This window comes from Phodopus roborovskii, unplaced genomic scaffold (assembly GCF_943737965.1).
Source record: "Phodopus roborovskii unplaced genomic scaffold, PHOROB, whole genome shotgun sequence".
NCBI lineage: Eukaryota > Metazoa > Chordata > Mammalia > Rodentia > Cricetidae > Phodopus > Phodopus roborovskii.
Window position 1 is genome coordinate 25,078,514 of NW_026126549.1, and position 18,114 is coordinate 25,096,627.

At 46.5% G+C, this 18,114-nt stretch overlaps 1 protein-coding gene across 1 annotated transcript in view; it reads right to left on the minus strand.

Moving 5' to 3' along the window:
- Positions 1–17,777, minus strand: part of Ccbe1 (collagen and calcium binding EGF domains 1) — a 214,277-nt gene extending 196,500 nt beyond the window's left edge. Inside the window, exons 1-2 of the mRNA XM_051201096.1 lie at positions 17,508–17,777; positions 17,016–17,096 (exon numbers count right to left, since the gene is read on the minus strand). Of these exons, the coding sequence (XP_051057053.1) occupies positions 17,016–17,096; positions 17,508–17,641 (215 nt within the window). The 5' untranslated portion in view covers positions 17,642–17,777. The remainder of the gene's footprint in view (positions 1–17,015; positions 17,097–17,507) is intronic.
- Positions 17,778–18,114: the final 337 nt, after the last annotated feature.

An 18,114-nucleotide genomic window follows, 5' to 3' on the forward strand; every position in this document is an offset into this window, starting at 1 on the left:
AGTCAAGGGCAGCCCTGTTCCATGTTGGCAGTCTGGCTGCAAGAAATGGGGTTCTCTTTTTTAAAACCCATGCAAAACAAAAACAAAAAAAAACGGTATCACTATCTTGTTTCACCATTTCCCTTGAGGGCTCAAAAACCATGGGCTGTGATGCAGAGCCGTGATGGAAGCAGGGATACTGCAGGCTCCACTGTGTGGCCAGGCTTCTCCAAAGATCCCAGGAGACTGCAGGGCGGTTACTTTGCCCTATACAGTAAATAAATGCAAACGGGTTTTCTCACGTTGAATCGTAAGCATGCAATTTTTTAAAAATAGGAAAATATATAAGACATACCAAGTCCAATGGACATGGACAAAGGATGGGAGGGAATTTCACAAGAAAGCTCAGCACCTGCATCTCCCACCTGAATAGCTCCAGCTTCGCCAGGTAAATCTGACTTTGTCCTTTAAGAAGCTGAAGCTGACAGGAGAGGAGTTTCAGTGAGGGTCCAGTGATGATGGTGTGCCAGAGGCCTTGACTCGCTGCAATGAACATTTTGTGGGTGGGGCTGATTGGGCAAAGGTGTATACTATGTGACACACCACAGCACCCAAAGCCACTAGGAAGAATGAAGAGGTGTTGGAAAGATGGAGGAGCAGATGGCTCTGTGTGTGTATGTATGTGCTTGCGTACGCGTGTGTTTTGTTTTATTTTTAATTGATTTTGGAGGGTTCTTTTGGGATACAGCAAGGGTGAGGGGAGGATATGGAGGTGAGTGAGATTGGGGTGCATGATGTGAAACTCCCAAATAATCAATAAAGAAAACAAAAACTTGATGCTGTGAGACAGCAGCTCATCCCTGAGCATCGTTCACTCTCCTCTCCCATGGGAGGATAGAACAGCCTGGATGTAGAAAGGCAAGTAAGTAGACACCCTGCCCCTCCCCTAGGCCAGACAGCAGGGCTGTCCCTGTTGGTGGTAGTTTGGGGGGTTGGGTGCAGGTGAGTGTAGTGAGATATCCACCCTGCTCATACCTATTGCACCTACCACACCCATTGGGGGAACTAGGTCTGGGGTGAGGGACCCCAGGACTCTCTCTTGCTTCCTAGTTGGAGACAGATAGCATCTGGAGGCATCCTTGGGACTGGAACCTGGCGGTCATCTTTTTCTGCTATTAAGTAATTTTTCCCCTGAATAAACATCCATCAGCCTATTTTGTTTTCCCAGATTCTTAGTTATCCACGATAGGTGAGCTGTACCTGAAATTGTGACTGGGAAAGCTAGCCCCATTGTCTGTCACATGATGGCATGGCACAAAGGAAATACACCCCTAACCCCTTGCCCCTCACCACCTACTGAAGGTGGAGAAGGCTGGTCCAGGGGTCATGAGAGTGGGAGTGCTGGTCCTGCCCCTCATCAGCTACAGCACACACGGGAAATGGGTTCTGCACCTCCCACCCCCCCACCCCACCCCCCCGGAGCTGGTGGAAGCAGACAGTCCCATCATCACCCCTTGCCACCTGCAGCAGGCAGGGAAATGGCCTCCAGGGCATAAGAAGATTAGAGCTGGCCCTGCCCCTCACCAAGTGCAGCAGTCAGGAGAGCAGGCCCTGTGCCTCACCTGGATAAAACAGTAGAGCTGGCCCAGAGGGCATGAAAGAAAGCAGGAGAACTGGTCCCTCTCCTTGCTGCCTGATGCACTGGGGGAGCTAGCTGGGGCAGTGCTGGAGAGCTCACCCAGGAGGTAACAATGAGGGACAGCTGGCAGGCTGACCAACCCAGCTGCCACCCAGGCCCAGAACCAGAACTATGAGTTAGTCCACCCCAACATCCACCTCATCTATGAACTGCTGGAGTATATGAAGGAGACAGATCTGCAGATCCAAAGCTACAGGATCTCCATGACACAGGGCAACAATAGGATATACTGGAGGAGCCCCAGGGAGGGCCTAGTGTCAACAGTGCAGCAGAAGCCAGAGGCCTTGGACAGACCAATAAACACAAGTAAAGATGTGTGTACTAAAGGGGACCCGGTGTGACTCACCGGGCCACACTACAGCTTTCACAATGAGATTTTGTTTGGTTGGTTTGGTTTGGGGTTTTACTTTTAAATTTTGTGGGCGGTTTTTGGGGGGGGGTGGAGTTTCAGGGGCAGAGGGTGGAAGATGAGTGGGATCAGGATGTACGATATGAAACCCACAGAGAATCAATAAAAAAGAAGATGAAAGGGAGGGGAGGGAGGGGAAGGACAAAGAAACTAAGAAACAAAGAAAGAGAAAGGTGGGTAGACAGGGAGACCAGCATCCACAGAAAGGAAGAGCTGAGCCTGTGTTCTGGAAGCACTAGCCTGCAGGAGGCATGGGCCGGCAGCAAATGGAGCCTGCTGGCAAACGCAGACACCTGGGGAGTTGAACGGCTGCTTTGTTTTGGTTTTGCTCTTGCTTTTGTTTCTTTCGACACAGCCTATTAGAGCAAGAAACTCTCAAAAGCATCCTAGAGCATCCCAGATGGCATTTTGTTTCAAAGCTGATGAGAGATAACTGTGTCCAGCCTCTTTCAGTATCTTCACAGCCAAGAGGCTCATCCTGGTGCCCTGCTAATCCCTGGTGCTGTAAAGTCTGCCTGCTTCTGTTCACCCTGCTCTCTGAGAAGGAGTAAGTGATCAATCACACTGCCAGCCCTAGAAAGAACTCTAATGTGACACACACACACACACACACACACACACACACACACACACACAAACTCATACAAAGGTACAGAGAGAGCCTAAGGGTTTCAGAGGAGCCACAAAGCCACAAACTCCACAGTGGTGAAAGGAAGGAACACAAGGGGTGTGCCTCACAAGAGCTCAGCAAGCTGTGATCTGGGTATACAGGTCATCTCATGGCTCATCTTAGTAAGGTTAGCATCCCTGCCCCAAGAGTCAAAATCCAGAGATGCTCAAGTTCCTTGCCAAGAAATGACATGGTATTTCCATTCGAGGATAAGACCATCTTCTTGTATGCATAATGTATATTTAAGTGATCTAGATAACATATATTACCTAGTACAGTGAAAATGCTAGATAAATGGTTGTTACAAGGACCAAAACTGCATTTTCAGTACAGGTACAAATTCTTTTCTGAATTACCTCTGACCCATGGTAATGTCAAACCTTTAGCTGTGACATTCTCTCTCTCTCTCTCTTTGTCTCTCTCTCTCTCTCTCTCTCTCTCTCTCTCTCTCTCAGACTTTATTAGTGGTAATTGGCTGCATATGTCTGAGCAGCAGGAGTGGTATGTTTGTGGCAGAGGACCCCAAGTCCCTGGCCCTGCCCTCTTGCCTGCCAGCACAAACTTGCCTTGAAGCGCAGCCAGAACTCGCCGCTAGGGATCTGGCTGTAGTCTGGGAATTACTCAATGGGGCCACATCCAGCCACTGCTGGACACTGGTCATGGAAGTACTCAGGGCAAACCTTACACAGCATATGGGTATCCACCTCCACCATCAGACTCTCACACTCAGCCAGAGGGATGCAGTGGCCATAAGTCAGGAGGCTGCAACCAATGTCTTCACACCCAGGGGTGGTGCCATCCAGAAGAGACACCAAGGCATTTCTGAGGATGTTTTTGCCCCAGTCACCTTACTCTGTGGTACTGGTGCAAGAGCACAGCCACTGGCCTTGCATGTCATCCATGCTCATGCCATCACAGACAAAGTGTGTGCCCAGCAACCCAGGCTCAGAGTAGGAGGTGCTGAAGATTGGGAAACTCTGGCAAAGTTTGTTAGGCACAGGGATGGAAGCCAGAGGGCTGAACAGTTTCATTCCTTCACCCTAAGTACAGTCATAGTGGCCAATAATGGCATTGGCCACTTGGAAGGCCACATTGTCTGGGTTAGCCCAGCCAGGTCCCTCTATGGCAATGGCCACCTGTAGCATCATCTTCATGCACTTGAGAGACACTGTTGAAATGCTTCTGAGTGAGGTCTAGCAGCAGCCAGTAGTCCACCCCTCCAGCTGTAGCCAGGAACCACTCTAGGAACCTTGTAATACCTGTTGAGGTAATCAGTCAAGTCTGTTCGTGACAGCCTCCTGACGTTCTCACTGGGCCCCTCCACAGCCTGGCCCAGAGGCATGCCCTGGAATGCCATGGCATGCAGGTAATCAAAGACAGCATGCTGCATAGATGCATCATTTTCCTGCATCTCCCGCAGCATCACGCTCGTTCCTTCTCGATCTGGGAGTCTTCCGGATGCAGTTCTGCTCAATATCTGTCAGGAGCTCCACAACTTCTGGGAGGTCCTTGGAAAGTGCCTTGAGGTAAGCAGTATGCTCCCAAGTGCTGTAGGCATTAAGATGAGCCCCACACTCTCTACCTCCTTCTCTAAGGCATTGCCAAGTTGATTCTTTGTTCCCTTGAGAGCCAGATATTTCAAAAAGTAGCCTGCCAGCATCAATCCACACTCCCACCATGCAGGTAGGATGTGAGGACTGCTCCAAGGACATACATAGCCCATTGTCCATCACGCTGACCTGGGTCTCCAGCATGCTCTGAATGGCCTGGGTGAAGGTGGTGGTACCTGGCAAGTCAGGTGACCTGAGCAGGGCCGGTGTGTGGGGGTGCGAAACAGCACTTGTGTCCTGGAGCAGGCAGCCCAACAGACATCGGACACTGCCATCTTCTAATTCCCCTGGCTGTAACATTCTTACTGTACGTGAAATTGGCACTTAAGTTTAAATCCTAAACATGCTGAAGCATCAAGGATGGTGCCCTTAATATTTGCTAATTTCCTTATGATGAGCTCTCCACTAAACAGATGAATCACGGTCTCAATACTACAAAAATGCAGAGCCACTGCATACCATAAGTAACCTCTCTTTATTGTTAAATTAGAGGAAAATCCTGCAGAACAAAACCACTCATAAGTAGTAACTAAGTACACCTGACAATAACCAAATAGAAAAGGTCAGGGAAAATACACCAGTTCCCTGGACAGCTCTTTACTGGGTGGTTTGAGACTGTGGAGAAGTCTCCACGCTGAGCTGTATGCCATGGCGTGCAGAATGTGCAATGATCAGAATCTAAGGTGAGGTGGCAGAAGAGAGCCCATGAGACGTGGAAGCATAAGAGGGCTGTCAACATCAGGGAAGAGAGGCAGAGAGGAGGAAACACGGGGTCACAGCCATCACACAGACAGTGCACCCAGAAACACTGATGTGCAAACATCACTGTGATATTGACTCTGCGTTCTCCAGTTTAACACCCAAGAATGGTGCGGCTGGGTCATAGCATAGAGCTTTGGTTAGCTTAGAACCCTCCACACTGATTGCCACCAGCAGTGCCCACCGTGCCCTTTTGTCTGCCAGCACTTGTTGCTGTTTATTTTCTTAATGACTGAGTTGGGCATCCTTTAAAGGCTGAGCAACAAGAAACTGCTTTTTTTGTTTTTGTTTGGTTTTTTTGAGGTAGGGTTTCTCTGTCCTGGAACTAGCTCTATAGACAGACTGGCCTCGAACTCACAGAGATCTGCCTGCCTCTGCCTCCCGGGTGCCGGGAGTAAAGGTGTGCACCACCAATGCCTGCCATGCTTTTTGCTTTTTAAACAGGAATATCTCAGTATGTTGGTACATGTTTGTAGTTCCAGCCACTCAGGGAACTGAGATGTGAACATCGTTTAGGCTCTAGGGTTTGACACTATCCTGAGCAACATAGTGAGACTCTGTCTTGTGGGGGAGGGGTGAAGGAAGGAGTCACTGAGAATCAGGGACAAGCTTGAATAAGCAGGTAAATAAAAAAATACTGCAGAGTCCACACCAAAATCACACAAATTTTCACTTCAGCCCCTGCAATAGCCATACTAAAGAAACAGCTACTTGTCCCCTCCCCCAGGATAACAGGATGGCAGCAGGACCTCTGAAGCCCCCCCCCTCCCCCGGCCAGGTGCCCTTTTCCATGGATCTCACTTATAAGCTCTAACAACTATAATCTACACCCCCTTCAAATGTGCTAAAGTTGAGGGCCTCTGGGAAAGGACTCAGGAAGCTGGGAGTTTTTAACAATGATACCCAGTAGACTGGCACTGTGGTGGCTGCTATTAGTGATCAACTTGACTGCATCTAGAATTAACTAAAAGCCAAGTGGCTAGGCAAACCTGTGAGGGATTTTTCTTTAATTGAATTATTTGAAGTGAAAAGATCCTCCCTAAGTCTTGATCTTTCAAGGTGGGAAGGTTCACCTTAAATCGAGGCCACACCTTCTGGGGGCAGCCTGTATAAGGGACATAAAAGAAGGATGTGATTGCTCTTTGCCTGCTTGCCCTAGTTCTGGCTAATAAATTCATTCTGTTACTGGAGTTAGAGCATACTTCTCCAGGGTTCCATAGTATACTGAAGTCCAGCTGAGACATCAGCCCTGTGGACAACTATTGGATTCTTGGACTTTCTGCTAGTAGATAGATATTGCTGGACAGCCTGTAAGAAACTCTAATAAATCTCAGATCAGATAGATAGATGGACAGACGGACGGATGGACGGACAGACAGATATAGATAGGTTCATTCATTCTACCAGTTCTCTTCCTCTAGAGAACCATCACTAATACAGACATTCACTTAGGTTCCTTCCTGCTTTTGTTTTGTGCATTGGTTCTAATAATAGACTGCATACAATACAAAACTCTGAAACTCTATCAAAACTCAGAGGTCACTCTGAGCCAATCCGTGTTTCTCCAGCCTTAAATTCAAAGAAACCCTTCATGAAGACCCTCAGACACTTCTATCACAAGGTACAACCACATTTATTTGACTTATAATCATTTTTTTCTATGTTTTTTTCAGCAATAATCACTGGTAGAACATTCAGAAAAGACTATGCAATTATACATACCTAACCACTTGCTGTGTAGCTGCAGGTTTGGGCACTGTCTTCAAGACCAAGGGTAAATAGAGCTTGCATTTGAAATACCCAGTCAAAGTGAAAAATGTATCACTTCATGTTGCAGGACATTAAAGCCCACAGCCAGTCCTGTGTTCACTGGGGCTAAGGGCCTTGAGCTCTGCTGTCAGAAGGACTTCAGAGCAGAGTGGCTACAGATGAGTGGATGGAGAATCTCGGTGGCATGGGCTTTGTGGAGGAAAGTGATTGTGTTTTAATCTCACAAGGAAAGAATAACACAGCTTGACACTACAGCCTTCATTTATAATATCTGAGCTGTGTTTACATGACGAAAAAGTTCATACAGCTCAGTAACAAAGCAAAACATTTTTTAATGCACCACAGGTCACTAAGTAGCTGCAGACACCAAGCCAAAAGCCACAAAACAAAATGGAAAGGGGTGGAATCTGAAGCATGGGATTTGGGTCGGATCAGCTTAAACTCAAAAGTTCTCACAAGGAATACCCTCCAGTTGATCCATCTCAACCCAATGCACAGCCCAACTGACTTCAAGACCTCAAACCTTCTAGCCAATGGTACAAAGTGGATGCCAAGGCTGACAGAGCAGATCCAATGTGAGGGGTGAAAGACTCCAGTATAGTGACACTAACATGTGTTGCAGCCCAAGTTTCCACCAAGAACTCTGGACCTTTCAGTCACTGCTAAAATTATGAAAGGGACCTGGACATCATGCCCACACAAATGAGAAATAGACCCTCTCTCCAGCTACTACTGAGGCAGATTTGCCATTCCTTTATGCTTGAAGCCATGGTGGTCAATTTGTGGTAAGCACTGGAACTGTACCTGGCACCCACCTCCAGAGTTTATGCAAGAAAGTATCTTCTGTGGACCACAGCCTGAATGCTGGGATCCTCACTCATCTCCTTGAGTCTTTCCAATGTACAGTCAGAAACATTCATGCATTGTTAGCAGAAGTTGGCAGCCAAGTGAGAGATGGAGCTACAATGATGCAGTGAGGCTTAACATCTTAAGGCCTCATTGGGGACACCAAGGGACCTTGCCCAAATGTGAATTCTGATTCAGTGGGTGGGGTCAGGACTCCAGTGTCTGTATCTCTAGGAGTGATATCTTATTGGAACTTGCTAGAATACATTATACTCTCCAACATCTGGCACCATCCTGGAGAGGGTCCATAGAAACAAAAGCTATAAATACCATAGCTTACACTATTTTGGGTAACAAGCCAATCCTTTTTCTTCAGTGATGTAGCTGAAAGTGAATTCATTGTATGGATAACTATGGAAATCAACATGTTGGACAGTAATTCCCATGAAAATCAAAGAGTATATGATGATACACCCTTTTATTAAAGGGCACCGGAGAGGTATGGATTTTTGTTGTTTAGTTTTGCTGGCAGAGTTCTGACGTACGTTTCTAATAGTAACAAAAAGCTCTCTAATTGGACTTAAGACACAATTAACAAGAGGGAAATCATTCCTGGTACAGGGAACCTAGCTAACCACTCAAAGCTAGTGAAATTATAGTTATTGAAGGAAAATCTACAACCTCTAATTTGCTAAACCAGCATAATCCCTAGTAATAATCTATAAACACTTTTCTTTATGCCCACAGACCAATGTACTCTTCAACCCTTCATCAAGGAGACTTCTCATTCAACAGGCAAAGACCACTAAAGAAAACCACACAATCAAAACACAGAGTTGGGGAGCCCAGTACCAATGCATACATCTACAAAACATTCCCACACCTAAGGCTCAGGGGTCATTGAGGGAAATGGAGCAGAAAAGATTGTAAGAACCAGAGGATCAGAAAGTTTTCTGTGAGACTGTGCCTCCTAGTAACATCAGAAACTATATCCACATGACTGACTGCCCAAACATGAGCTGAACGGGGATGACACCAATGAACATGGCAAATTGGACTGGGAAAAGCCCATGAGGCCTTAACCTTACACAAAGGACTATTGGCAACCGAGGAAAGGTTAAGAGCAGGAGAAGTGGTCCACCTCAGAGAAGAGCACACCAATTAGTTTTCCAGTGATAAATGGTCAGCTCTGAAAACATACATAGAAGTAACAATATACGGACTAACCAAGTTACATTAAGGAGTGGGAAGGGTATAATAACAATTAGTAGAAAAGGGGGCCATGAATGTGAAGAAGAGTAGGAAGAGTCATATAGGAGCATTTGAAGGGAGGAAAGAGAAGAGAGAAATTATATTATAATCTCAAAATTAAAAAAATTAAACACCCCCCAAAAAAATGCTGCTATTCTTAAATTACCAACAGTACAAAAATAAGCCATGAGCCAGTTGCCAATCTCAGGTGTATCCCAAACCCCTCGGCTAGGTTCTACATGCACAGAAAGCTCTGCCTGTCATCCTGTCAGCACCCCCTCTATCAGCCACAAGGGCAATAGGCTGAGTCCACTGCTATTCTCAGAGAACTAAGGATGGACACTTCCTTCTAGATGGGACAAACGGATCATCCCACAGTTGCAGGGAAAAGAACAAATGCAAATGAATGCACAGGTTAAGAATGTGTGTGTTCCTGGTTCCTGAACTCAAATGGGTACAGTGAGATGACCTAGTATGCCCAAACTTCTGACACCGTGAAATGACATTATCTACAAAGTTTGTGCTTAAGACCTATACAGTGTAGTTTAAAGGAAAAAATAAAAAAATAAAAAAGGAAGAGAGAACCAAAAACAAAACCTTTTTGTTTTAAGCAAATTCATGACTGTGTTGAACCAAATTCAAGCTGTCCCTGTGTGAATGTGGCCTGCAGGCCACAGGTTAGACACACCTGAGTCTATCCTGGGTTTCACAAAAACAGACAAGGTAACAATGTACTGATTTGCCCCTAGCTGGACAATTCATATCCTGCCGTCTACCTGTGAGCTGCATGGCCCAGAATTAGCTTTCCCATTTTTGCAGTTTTTAGAAACAAGAAACTTGTAGTATATGCTAACATCTAGCAGGACAGAGGGACAAAAGCAAAGCCAAGTTTGACCATCACCATCCATGGATTTTCATGTCTCTGCTTGGAGCTGCAAGGGTTGCTTTATTTGTTGATGTTTCTCTGAAAACATACATCTTGGCTACAAGAAACTTTAAGATATTAGCCCTGGAATTATGACTTTACTCAGATGTGTACCAGAAGAATATTAAAATGTCTTTTCCTGAAGATAAATGAAAATCCGTAAATCCCAACAGAACAGAAGTTTGCCTGCTCCCTTCTAAAGTATTTTACATGGGAAGAATGAAGCTTGGCACACTGTGAGCACCCCACAGACATGTGCTGACTCAATGAAAAGTGCTAAGACTTTAAAATTAGCAAACGGATTCATGGGAAAGGGGGCTAACTTGGCAGAAGAGGGCTTGCAGATGTTATAGCTGTTCGCTTTTTCATCCCCCCCCCCAATAAAAGCAAGAAAGCGGAACAGAATGACAGCTTTGTTCTCGGCCCCACAACACAGCCCTAACAATGCAGCAGCCTCTCTCATTCATAAGGGCATCCTGGTTCAGCTGAGCAGGAAGCAGAGGATCTAGGAAAGGCGAACATGGACTTGGAAACGGTGAAAGAAAGCCTTCTCCCGAGAAAACACGGCAGCTAGAATAAAGACCGTGCTCCGCCCCAACTTCATTTAGAAAAGATGAAGTGATGCGAACTACAGGAAGCCAGGGATCAACCATTTCTGGCGATCAGTAGCAAGTAGATCGGATCTCCAAGGACTCGGCAGTGAGAGCATAGCCATGAGGCTGGCTGGTTCAATTGTGAACTGAGAAAGAAGGCTGTGAAGTGATACAGAATCTCACTCTGGCCACCATCCTCACCTCACTGGCGCCTCCCCTCTTCTGCCACCTCTTCCTGTGAGTAGGAAAGGGACTGTCAGAACTGCTTCCCTTTCCCTCCAAACCATTGTCCGCAGAAGCCTATGTGTCGTTTTCAGGTGTAATTTAGCATAGTAATTTGGAGAAGTAGACTATAACCACCGGAATCCAGCACATCTAACACTCGGGCAAGGACAGAGTAGCAGGTCTGGCTGGGAAGCAACGAAGAGAATGGTATCACTTAAAAGGGGCAACTATTCTCCTTCCTATCAGGTCTGGCACAGCACCTGTAATTCCAGAACTTGGAAGGCAGAGGTATGAAGATGGAGAGTTCAAGGCCATCCTGAGCTAAATAATACAGTGGGACCTCCTTTAAAAGATTTTCTTTTAATTAAATTTTTTTTATACTGTGTACATGTGTAGGGCATGCTCGTCTTACAACACATGTGTGTTGTCAGAAGACAACTTGCAAGAGTTGGTTCTCTCATACTATGTGGGTCCCAATAAGTGAACTTAGGTCATTAGGGTGGGCAGCAGTCATATTTACCTACAGAGCATTCTCACCAGCCCCTTGCTCAGTTTTTAAAGGACATGGGACACATATGTGAATAATAACAGAAATCCTAAAATGCTTAACACTTTAAGTTTGGTCTTTCCTTTTCGCACTAACAGACATTCACTTAGTTATTTAACAAATGTACATGGATTGGGTACTCTTTTCCAAGTCTGGAGCTAACCTGTGAGTGTTGACAGTCTGGAGCTAGAGATAGCCTCATACAGAAAGGAAGACTGTCTTCCATGGATGTGATTCAGACCCTGATCTGCTCTCTCTCAGTTTTTCTCTTTACTGTTTGCCACTTCCTCCCTTCTGATGGCTCACGGCTCATGGACATTTATGGAAGCACGCTTCCTGAAAGGGGGCCCTGTGTCCCGAATGCAGTGCAGTCATTCAGAGAGTTGCCCAGTTTCCCACTCCTCCAGCTATGAAGGCCATAGGATGGAGGTAACAGAGGGAAGAAACAGAAAAGGGGCAGGGGACAGACTGAGGACCTCAAGTCTTATTTCTGCAATGACCACCTGGGGGAGGAGGTGGGGGAACAAACTTCTCTAGTCCTCCCAAATGGAATCAGCATCCAATTCAAGCTGGCTGTGGTGTCTAGCACTCTGCAGGTAATAGGTAGAGAATCTTCAGTCATCGGGAGTGGGGAGGGGGGGCTCAATATGTGAAGATACTCGGTGTCATCCCACACCACTAGATTTCTAGGTTACCCTACACTTGGAGAAGCAGCTATAAACATGGCATGCTGACCAGTAGAGAAAATGTCACTGGTATGTCTGGTCTAGGTTTATGTTCAAAACTCTCCACTGGGCTCTCCCAGATGCCATAGTTACCAAATCAAATCCCAGTGCCAAATGTGGGGGACTTCCCCAAGAGTTGTTGGTCAGGTCAGGTGTGTCCTAGGGATTCCCCAGAACAATATAGGCTCTTACCATTGCTCTTAGTTCTCCTCCAGAACTTGATAACAAGCCCAATTAATGAGGACACCACACATTTTGGTCACAGGAAAGCAAGAATTAATTAAAAATATTTTTTAAATCTCAATTATAAAATTCACAGAAGTCAGTGAGTAACCACTGTGCAACTTCTGCAAGTGCCCCTACCACCCAGGCCACACTTGAGGTGCAGGGGTGATGGGAAGTGAAAAGTGATGTTGACTCAGGACTTCCCTGGCAGCATCTTGAACTTCTCAAAGCACATCACACATGCTAAATCATTTGCAATGCTCACAGCCAACTTAATAAACATCGTTAATGTGATCCTTAGATTCCTTGACCAACCCAGAAAATGAAAGTCTGAATCTTAAGAAGCTCTGGTTCAAGGTCAAAAAAATGAAAGAATTGAGCTGAGATTGAGAGAGGAGCAGAGCGTTTGTGACCCTGTGTTCTGACATTACCAAAGCCCTCAATGGGAAATCGGCAACCTGCCAGGACAATGCTCTCTGTGGCCTCCCCTCAGAAGCATCCTCAGCCAAAAGCCCAGGATAGTCAATCCCTCATTGTTAGCCTAATTAAGCAGCCCTCTTGCTCTACAAGTCCTAAGTAAACACATCTGCAGAAATATCACATGAACCTCCACATTCCCACAGGGTTTGGTGGCATAGTTGCACTATCTTGAACAAAATTGGAAGTTCCTGCATCCTATGTCAATTTTCCCATGGGAACATGAGCCACCTTGAGCTAGAGCAGTGAGAAGGCAATGATAGGGTGGGAGTGTGGGGAGCAAGGCATCTGTATCACTTCTCTCTGTTTGGAGACTTGGGAACTAAGACCAAAATCACAGGTGGCTTTCTCAACTGTGATCACTAGTACAGACTATGGTGAAGAGCCACCTTGAATCACAAGGTCAAGTCTGCACTTGCCTGAGACATCATTCCTAGCTATCTTGTCCCCTTCATTAGTACTGTGTGAACCACACAGCTTTGAATCCCATTGTAACCACTAAGTACTGGCTACCCTTACAAAGGCTTTTGTCCAAAATCAAGCCCTAACACTATCTGTATTTTATTCTTTTATGTGTGAATATCCTCTATAAGGGCTCTAAGTTCTTAATAGATGTGTAAATCTTTTCACCAAATAATCAAAAGGGTTCATGCTTGTTAGACAAAGCCTCACCCAATAAAAGCTGGCTTGTTTATCTATCTATATATACATACATTTTAACACTCCATTTTACTGATGTAAAACACGATAAAAGAAAGATAAACAAAACGTCTAACTACATGGTTTGGAAAAGGGAAAATCAACTTGTGTCAGGAGTGGGGAGGCTCAGGGGAGGGTGATAATGATAGTTCCAGAAGGGTAATGGTATAATGGCTTTCTGTGCCTGTTTTATATGTTTGCCCTGGCTGTCATGAATCCCTGCTTCAGATAAATCATACCCAGGCTCTGCTATCTTAACTACTGGTAAGAGAATGTCCTGTGCTGATTATAACGCTGGACAAATGTTAGCTTTAGACTCATTAAGCTGTCACTGGCACTCATGCAAGCAGTGTTTAAACTTTGGGTACTTGGCAGTATGCATGCATGTTGGCAGCAGAAATTCTAGAGACATGGACCCAAGAATGAGATAAGGAAGGAAAGCTATGCATGCATGAACCCGTTCTGTATATAATATGATCATTTAAATTCAAATGTCCGGAACAGACCTCAAAGGCAATGGCTCCAAAGGATGACCAAGGTCATTGTGGATCTCAGCATTCTCCTGAACTGTCTGAAATGTCCAGCCATCTGAGTTTTGTCTTACTTTTTCTACCCCTGGATCTAGCACATTCATGAAACCAGTAGGTTTTTCCGAGATAACGAAAGAGTCCGGGGCTTAGAAGTCAGACAAATCTGAGTTCCAATCATGGTGATTGTGTGTGAGAGAGCTTGGGCATGGCATCTTCAACCCCTCCTATTATTTTGTTCCCACTCTACAAAACTGAGATAATAGAAATGTTCCAGGTGGCTCTAGGCATTAGAGACAATGTCAACAAAGTTCACAGAATCGTGCCAACTCTAAAGTAAGTCTTCAAACTATTGTTATTTAATATCTGGCATCAAGTGCTGAAAACCAGACAAGAGCTGCTTAGGTGAAGTCATAAAACACCCAGGTGTCCAGGACAAAAATGATTCACAGTGACGAAGCAGGGTTATCTCAAACCTCTGTTCATTTTACATATATTCAGATCTACTCCCCATGCCAACAATGACCTTTTGAAGAAAAAAGAAAAAAAAAAAAAACCCTTCAGCAAGTTCTGAATCCTTTCATGTGTTAAAACTATTCAGTAGACATCTGGGAGACAGTGGTATTTTCCCTGCTCTGAAGCCATTTCCCTGACAGGTACCACAGTGCTTCTAGCATGAGAGAAACCCCAGAAGAGGGTGCTTTCCCCCATGGGATGCTGGTGGCTCTCCATTTAGGATAATGTGCTGAAAGCTGCTTGCTCAACCACAGAGGCCTCCCTGCAAAAGGGTTTACACTGTATCTGGAGTCTGAAGATCCTGATTTTCATGTGATGTTCCTCAGACTTCAACACACATTAAGACACAGTTGAGAGAGTCTCAGGAGGGACTGGCAGTCTACCCAAAGAGAAAGGAACTCCAGGGCCACCCCAGGGTCTCAGAGCATTCTGTCATTCTTGACCTTCAAGAACTAATTAGGCAATTATCAACTAACTTTAACTATAAAACTATCTGGCTACAGTGGCGCACACACACCAAAAAAGGCTGGAAAAGGAGGATAGTATGAGTTTGAAGCCAGAGGCTAGCCTGAGCTACAGAGTGAGAGACCCTGTTACAAACAGAAAACAAAACAAAACAAAAAAGTAGTATAAGGCTAACAGAATATGCACAGAACTCTTAACTTCCATAAAGAAATTAGCAAATTTATAAACTGTACTAGCCAGGCATAGTACTGGGGGGGGGGGTCACACCTTAATCCCAGTAGGATTGAGTTTGAGACTAGACTGAATTTTATAAATGAGTCCCTGTCTCAAGAAACTAAACCAACAACAACACTATTAGCGTACTTGGAGACTGATATCACTTTCTCAAGCTAAAACAGCCCTTCCCATCATACAGATTAAAATTCTTTGCTTTTCCTTGATAGAGCTATAGGTCCAGCAGGCTGTTTTACTGGGTCACTGGCTAGTGAGAACACATGAGCCAAGATACATTGCTAATGCCTCTGTATGAGATAGGGTAAGCAAAATACCACACTACTTAAAGAAATCTGGAAAAGTTGGCAAAAAGGAGCGTAACAAATAGAATAATAAGGCACTGATGGTTTCTGAAAGCCTGACACTCGTTCTGTAACTGTCACTGATTTATGAGATGTCTGACCTTTAAGGGACTGAACAAATGAGCAAACCATTTCAGGAACACAGTCCATGTTAAATTAGAAGCTTTATATAGCAGTGATAGGAAAACAACATGTCCTAGGAAATATTGTGACCACGTGGATGAAACACAGGACTGGAACCAGGCAAGCAATCCTGCAGCCAGCACTACCAAGTCATTTCACCAGCTAGATGACCTTGCTCACCCAGCGCACCTCCTGGAGCTTCTGCCTGCCAATTAAACATGTTCCTCACATCTAGGCTACTGTTCAGCTCTCCTAACCATTTAGAGCAGGAGCTCACATAGGTGACGCAGCTGACACCAATCATCCTCATTGTCAATAGCTGATCTGAAAGCACAATATAACTGATGGTACATACTTCCATGTGAGCCAACTGACCTGCCCATGTATGGCCTTGCATGTATGGCAGAAAGGTTTCCTGCATAGAAAGCACTGGGATTAGCTGGTTGGCCACAGGATAGGCCAAACAAATTCTCCTTTGAGTTCATTTCTGGGATTTGTTTTATTTTGTACCACCCAAGTTGTTCCTCAGGCTGGTGTAAGTGTGTTAACCCAGTGCCTTACATGGCATCTTTAAAATATCAGATAAACAGTAATTATTTAGGGAATATGTGCCCCCTCCATCCTGTGAGACTGGAACAAAAGTCAAGAATTAGATGATGCAAAAACCAAGTCACTCCTAGTTCCAAAAGGCTTCAAGCGGTGAACCTTGGTCCTCTCCTTTGGGGACTGGAGCCACCTGTTCTTGTTTCCTGATTGCACAGGGAATCACCTGGGAAGCACTTTAAAACAACATTTCCTGGCCCTGTGCCTCCTTGATTTTAACAAGAACCCACGTGACTGCCACCAACCCCCCCCCCCAATGGGGCCGAAGAACATGTTTTCTTAAAGACCCACAATCTTGACGTTTGTTTTCACTCAAGGCAACCATCCCATCTACCCATAATTCTCTCCGCCACTACTTTGCCCACAGAGATCGTGACAGTGGTACACTCTGTCCCAACACAAGGTCAAAAGCAAGCCAAGTGCCAAGTGTTTCCTTGTTGCCGGCTGTATTTTCAAAACAAAACGCAAATGAGAAGAAGCCATTCCTCTCCGTTAACTTTACAACCACAATCCAATCCATTCTCATCAACTCACAAACGTTTTCATTCCAACCTCCACCGCGCAAGTTTTTTGCTAAACTGAATATGTTCTCAGATCTTCCGGCACACTCTAGTTGCAAACTCAGTTGCTCGGCTTTGCTCGGGGCCCACGAACTCAGTTGTTGGCACTGAGGAGCGCAGCACCCTACACCACCCCCACCTGGGCACAGACACAGCCCGGGCTCCAATAGAGCGACTCCAAAGCCCTGCTTGACAGTGGCGCCTGTCCCTCCGGACTCCGCAGGGTCCCAGCTTTACCTGAAGCACGTGGTGAGCTCGCCAGAAGACTTCAAACACGGATATTTGGTCGTGGTGATCTTGTTTTCCGAGCACACTTCTCTATAGGGGAAAAAAGTTGGAGAGGAAACTCCGTTGAAGGGCAGAGGAAGAGTGGAGGGTTTGTACGCGCTGCGCTAGCCTCCAGACGCACCGGCTGCTACTGGTCCCGGGAGGACTCCGTGGCTGATAAGAGCCAAGAGAGCTTCCCAGAACCGGGCGACCCCGGTCCCAAGTGACTAGAAAAGCCAAAGAAGTCGACACCGGAGCGCGACGAGAAAGCCGAGCGGAGGGCATCCAACGTTCCGACCCGCATCTGGGAGCGCCGAAGCGGTTCCGTAAGAGATCAAAGTCACCTGGGCCAGCTAAACGCCCTGCAGGGACCTGTGGGTCCGCCACCTGGGACAATCTACACCCCGCCAGCCAGCCCCGAGCGCACCCGGCGTGTCCTCCGCTGGGGCAGGTGGCTCTTACCTGTCGCGGTCCTCTGGCTCCTCTCGGTAGGTCCACGTGTGTCCCAGTGCCAGGAGTAACAGCAGCGGCCCCAGGCTCTTGCCCAGCTGCCCCTTGGCTGCTCCTCCCCGGCACGGAGGAGGCGGTGGCACCATCGGGGAAGCTCGCCGCTTCTTCTCAGCTTCTTCTCCCAGAGCTGTGCCCAGAGGCTCCGCGGCCGCGGCCGCCTTCCCTCTCGCCAGCAGGGGACGCCGGAGAGCTGGGGCGTTTGCACCACCTGCGGGCTGCACTCAAACTTGGGGCAAGGAGTGGAGAATCAAGCTGTCACGGGGGTGCCTGCCTCGCGCAACCAACCGGAGGATGCTGGAGTCCTGGAAGTATCTTCTGGACGTTCAGGCTCGAGTCACAAACAGACTGAACTTGGCTTCAGGCTGCGCTACGCCTCCTGTCTTCCCTCTTCCTCTACTGGGAGAAGCGCGCAGAGTGGAGCAACCAGGCATCTTTTTTGCTCCAAGGTCTCAGCCTGGGAGGAGGAGTTGCTGGCTGTCACCAGGGCGAGAGGAGGAGAGGAGCGGGCTTAATAGCTTCCTTCCTGTTGCCCGTTAACTTCCATAGCGAAGGGTCAAGC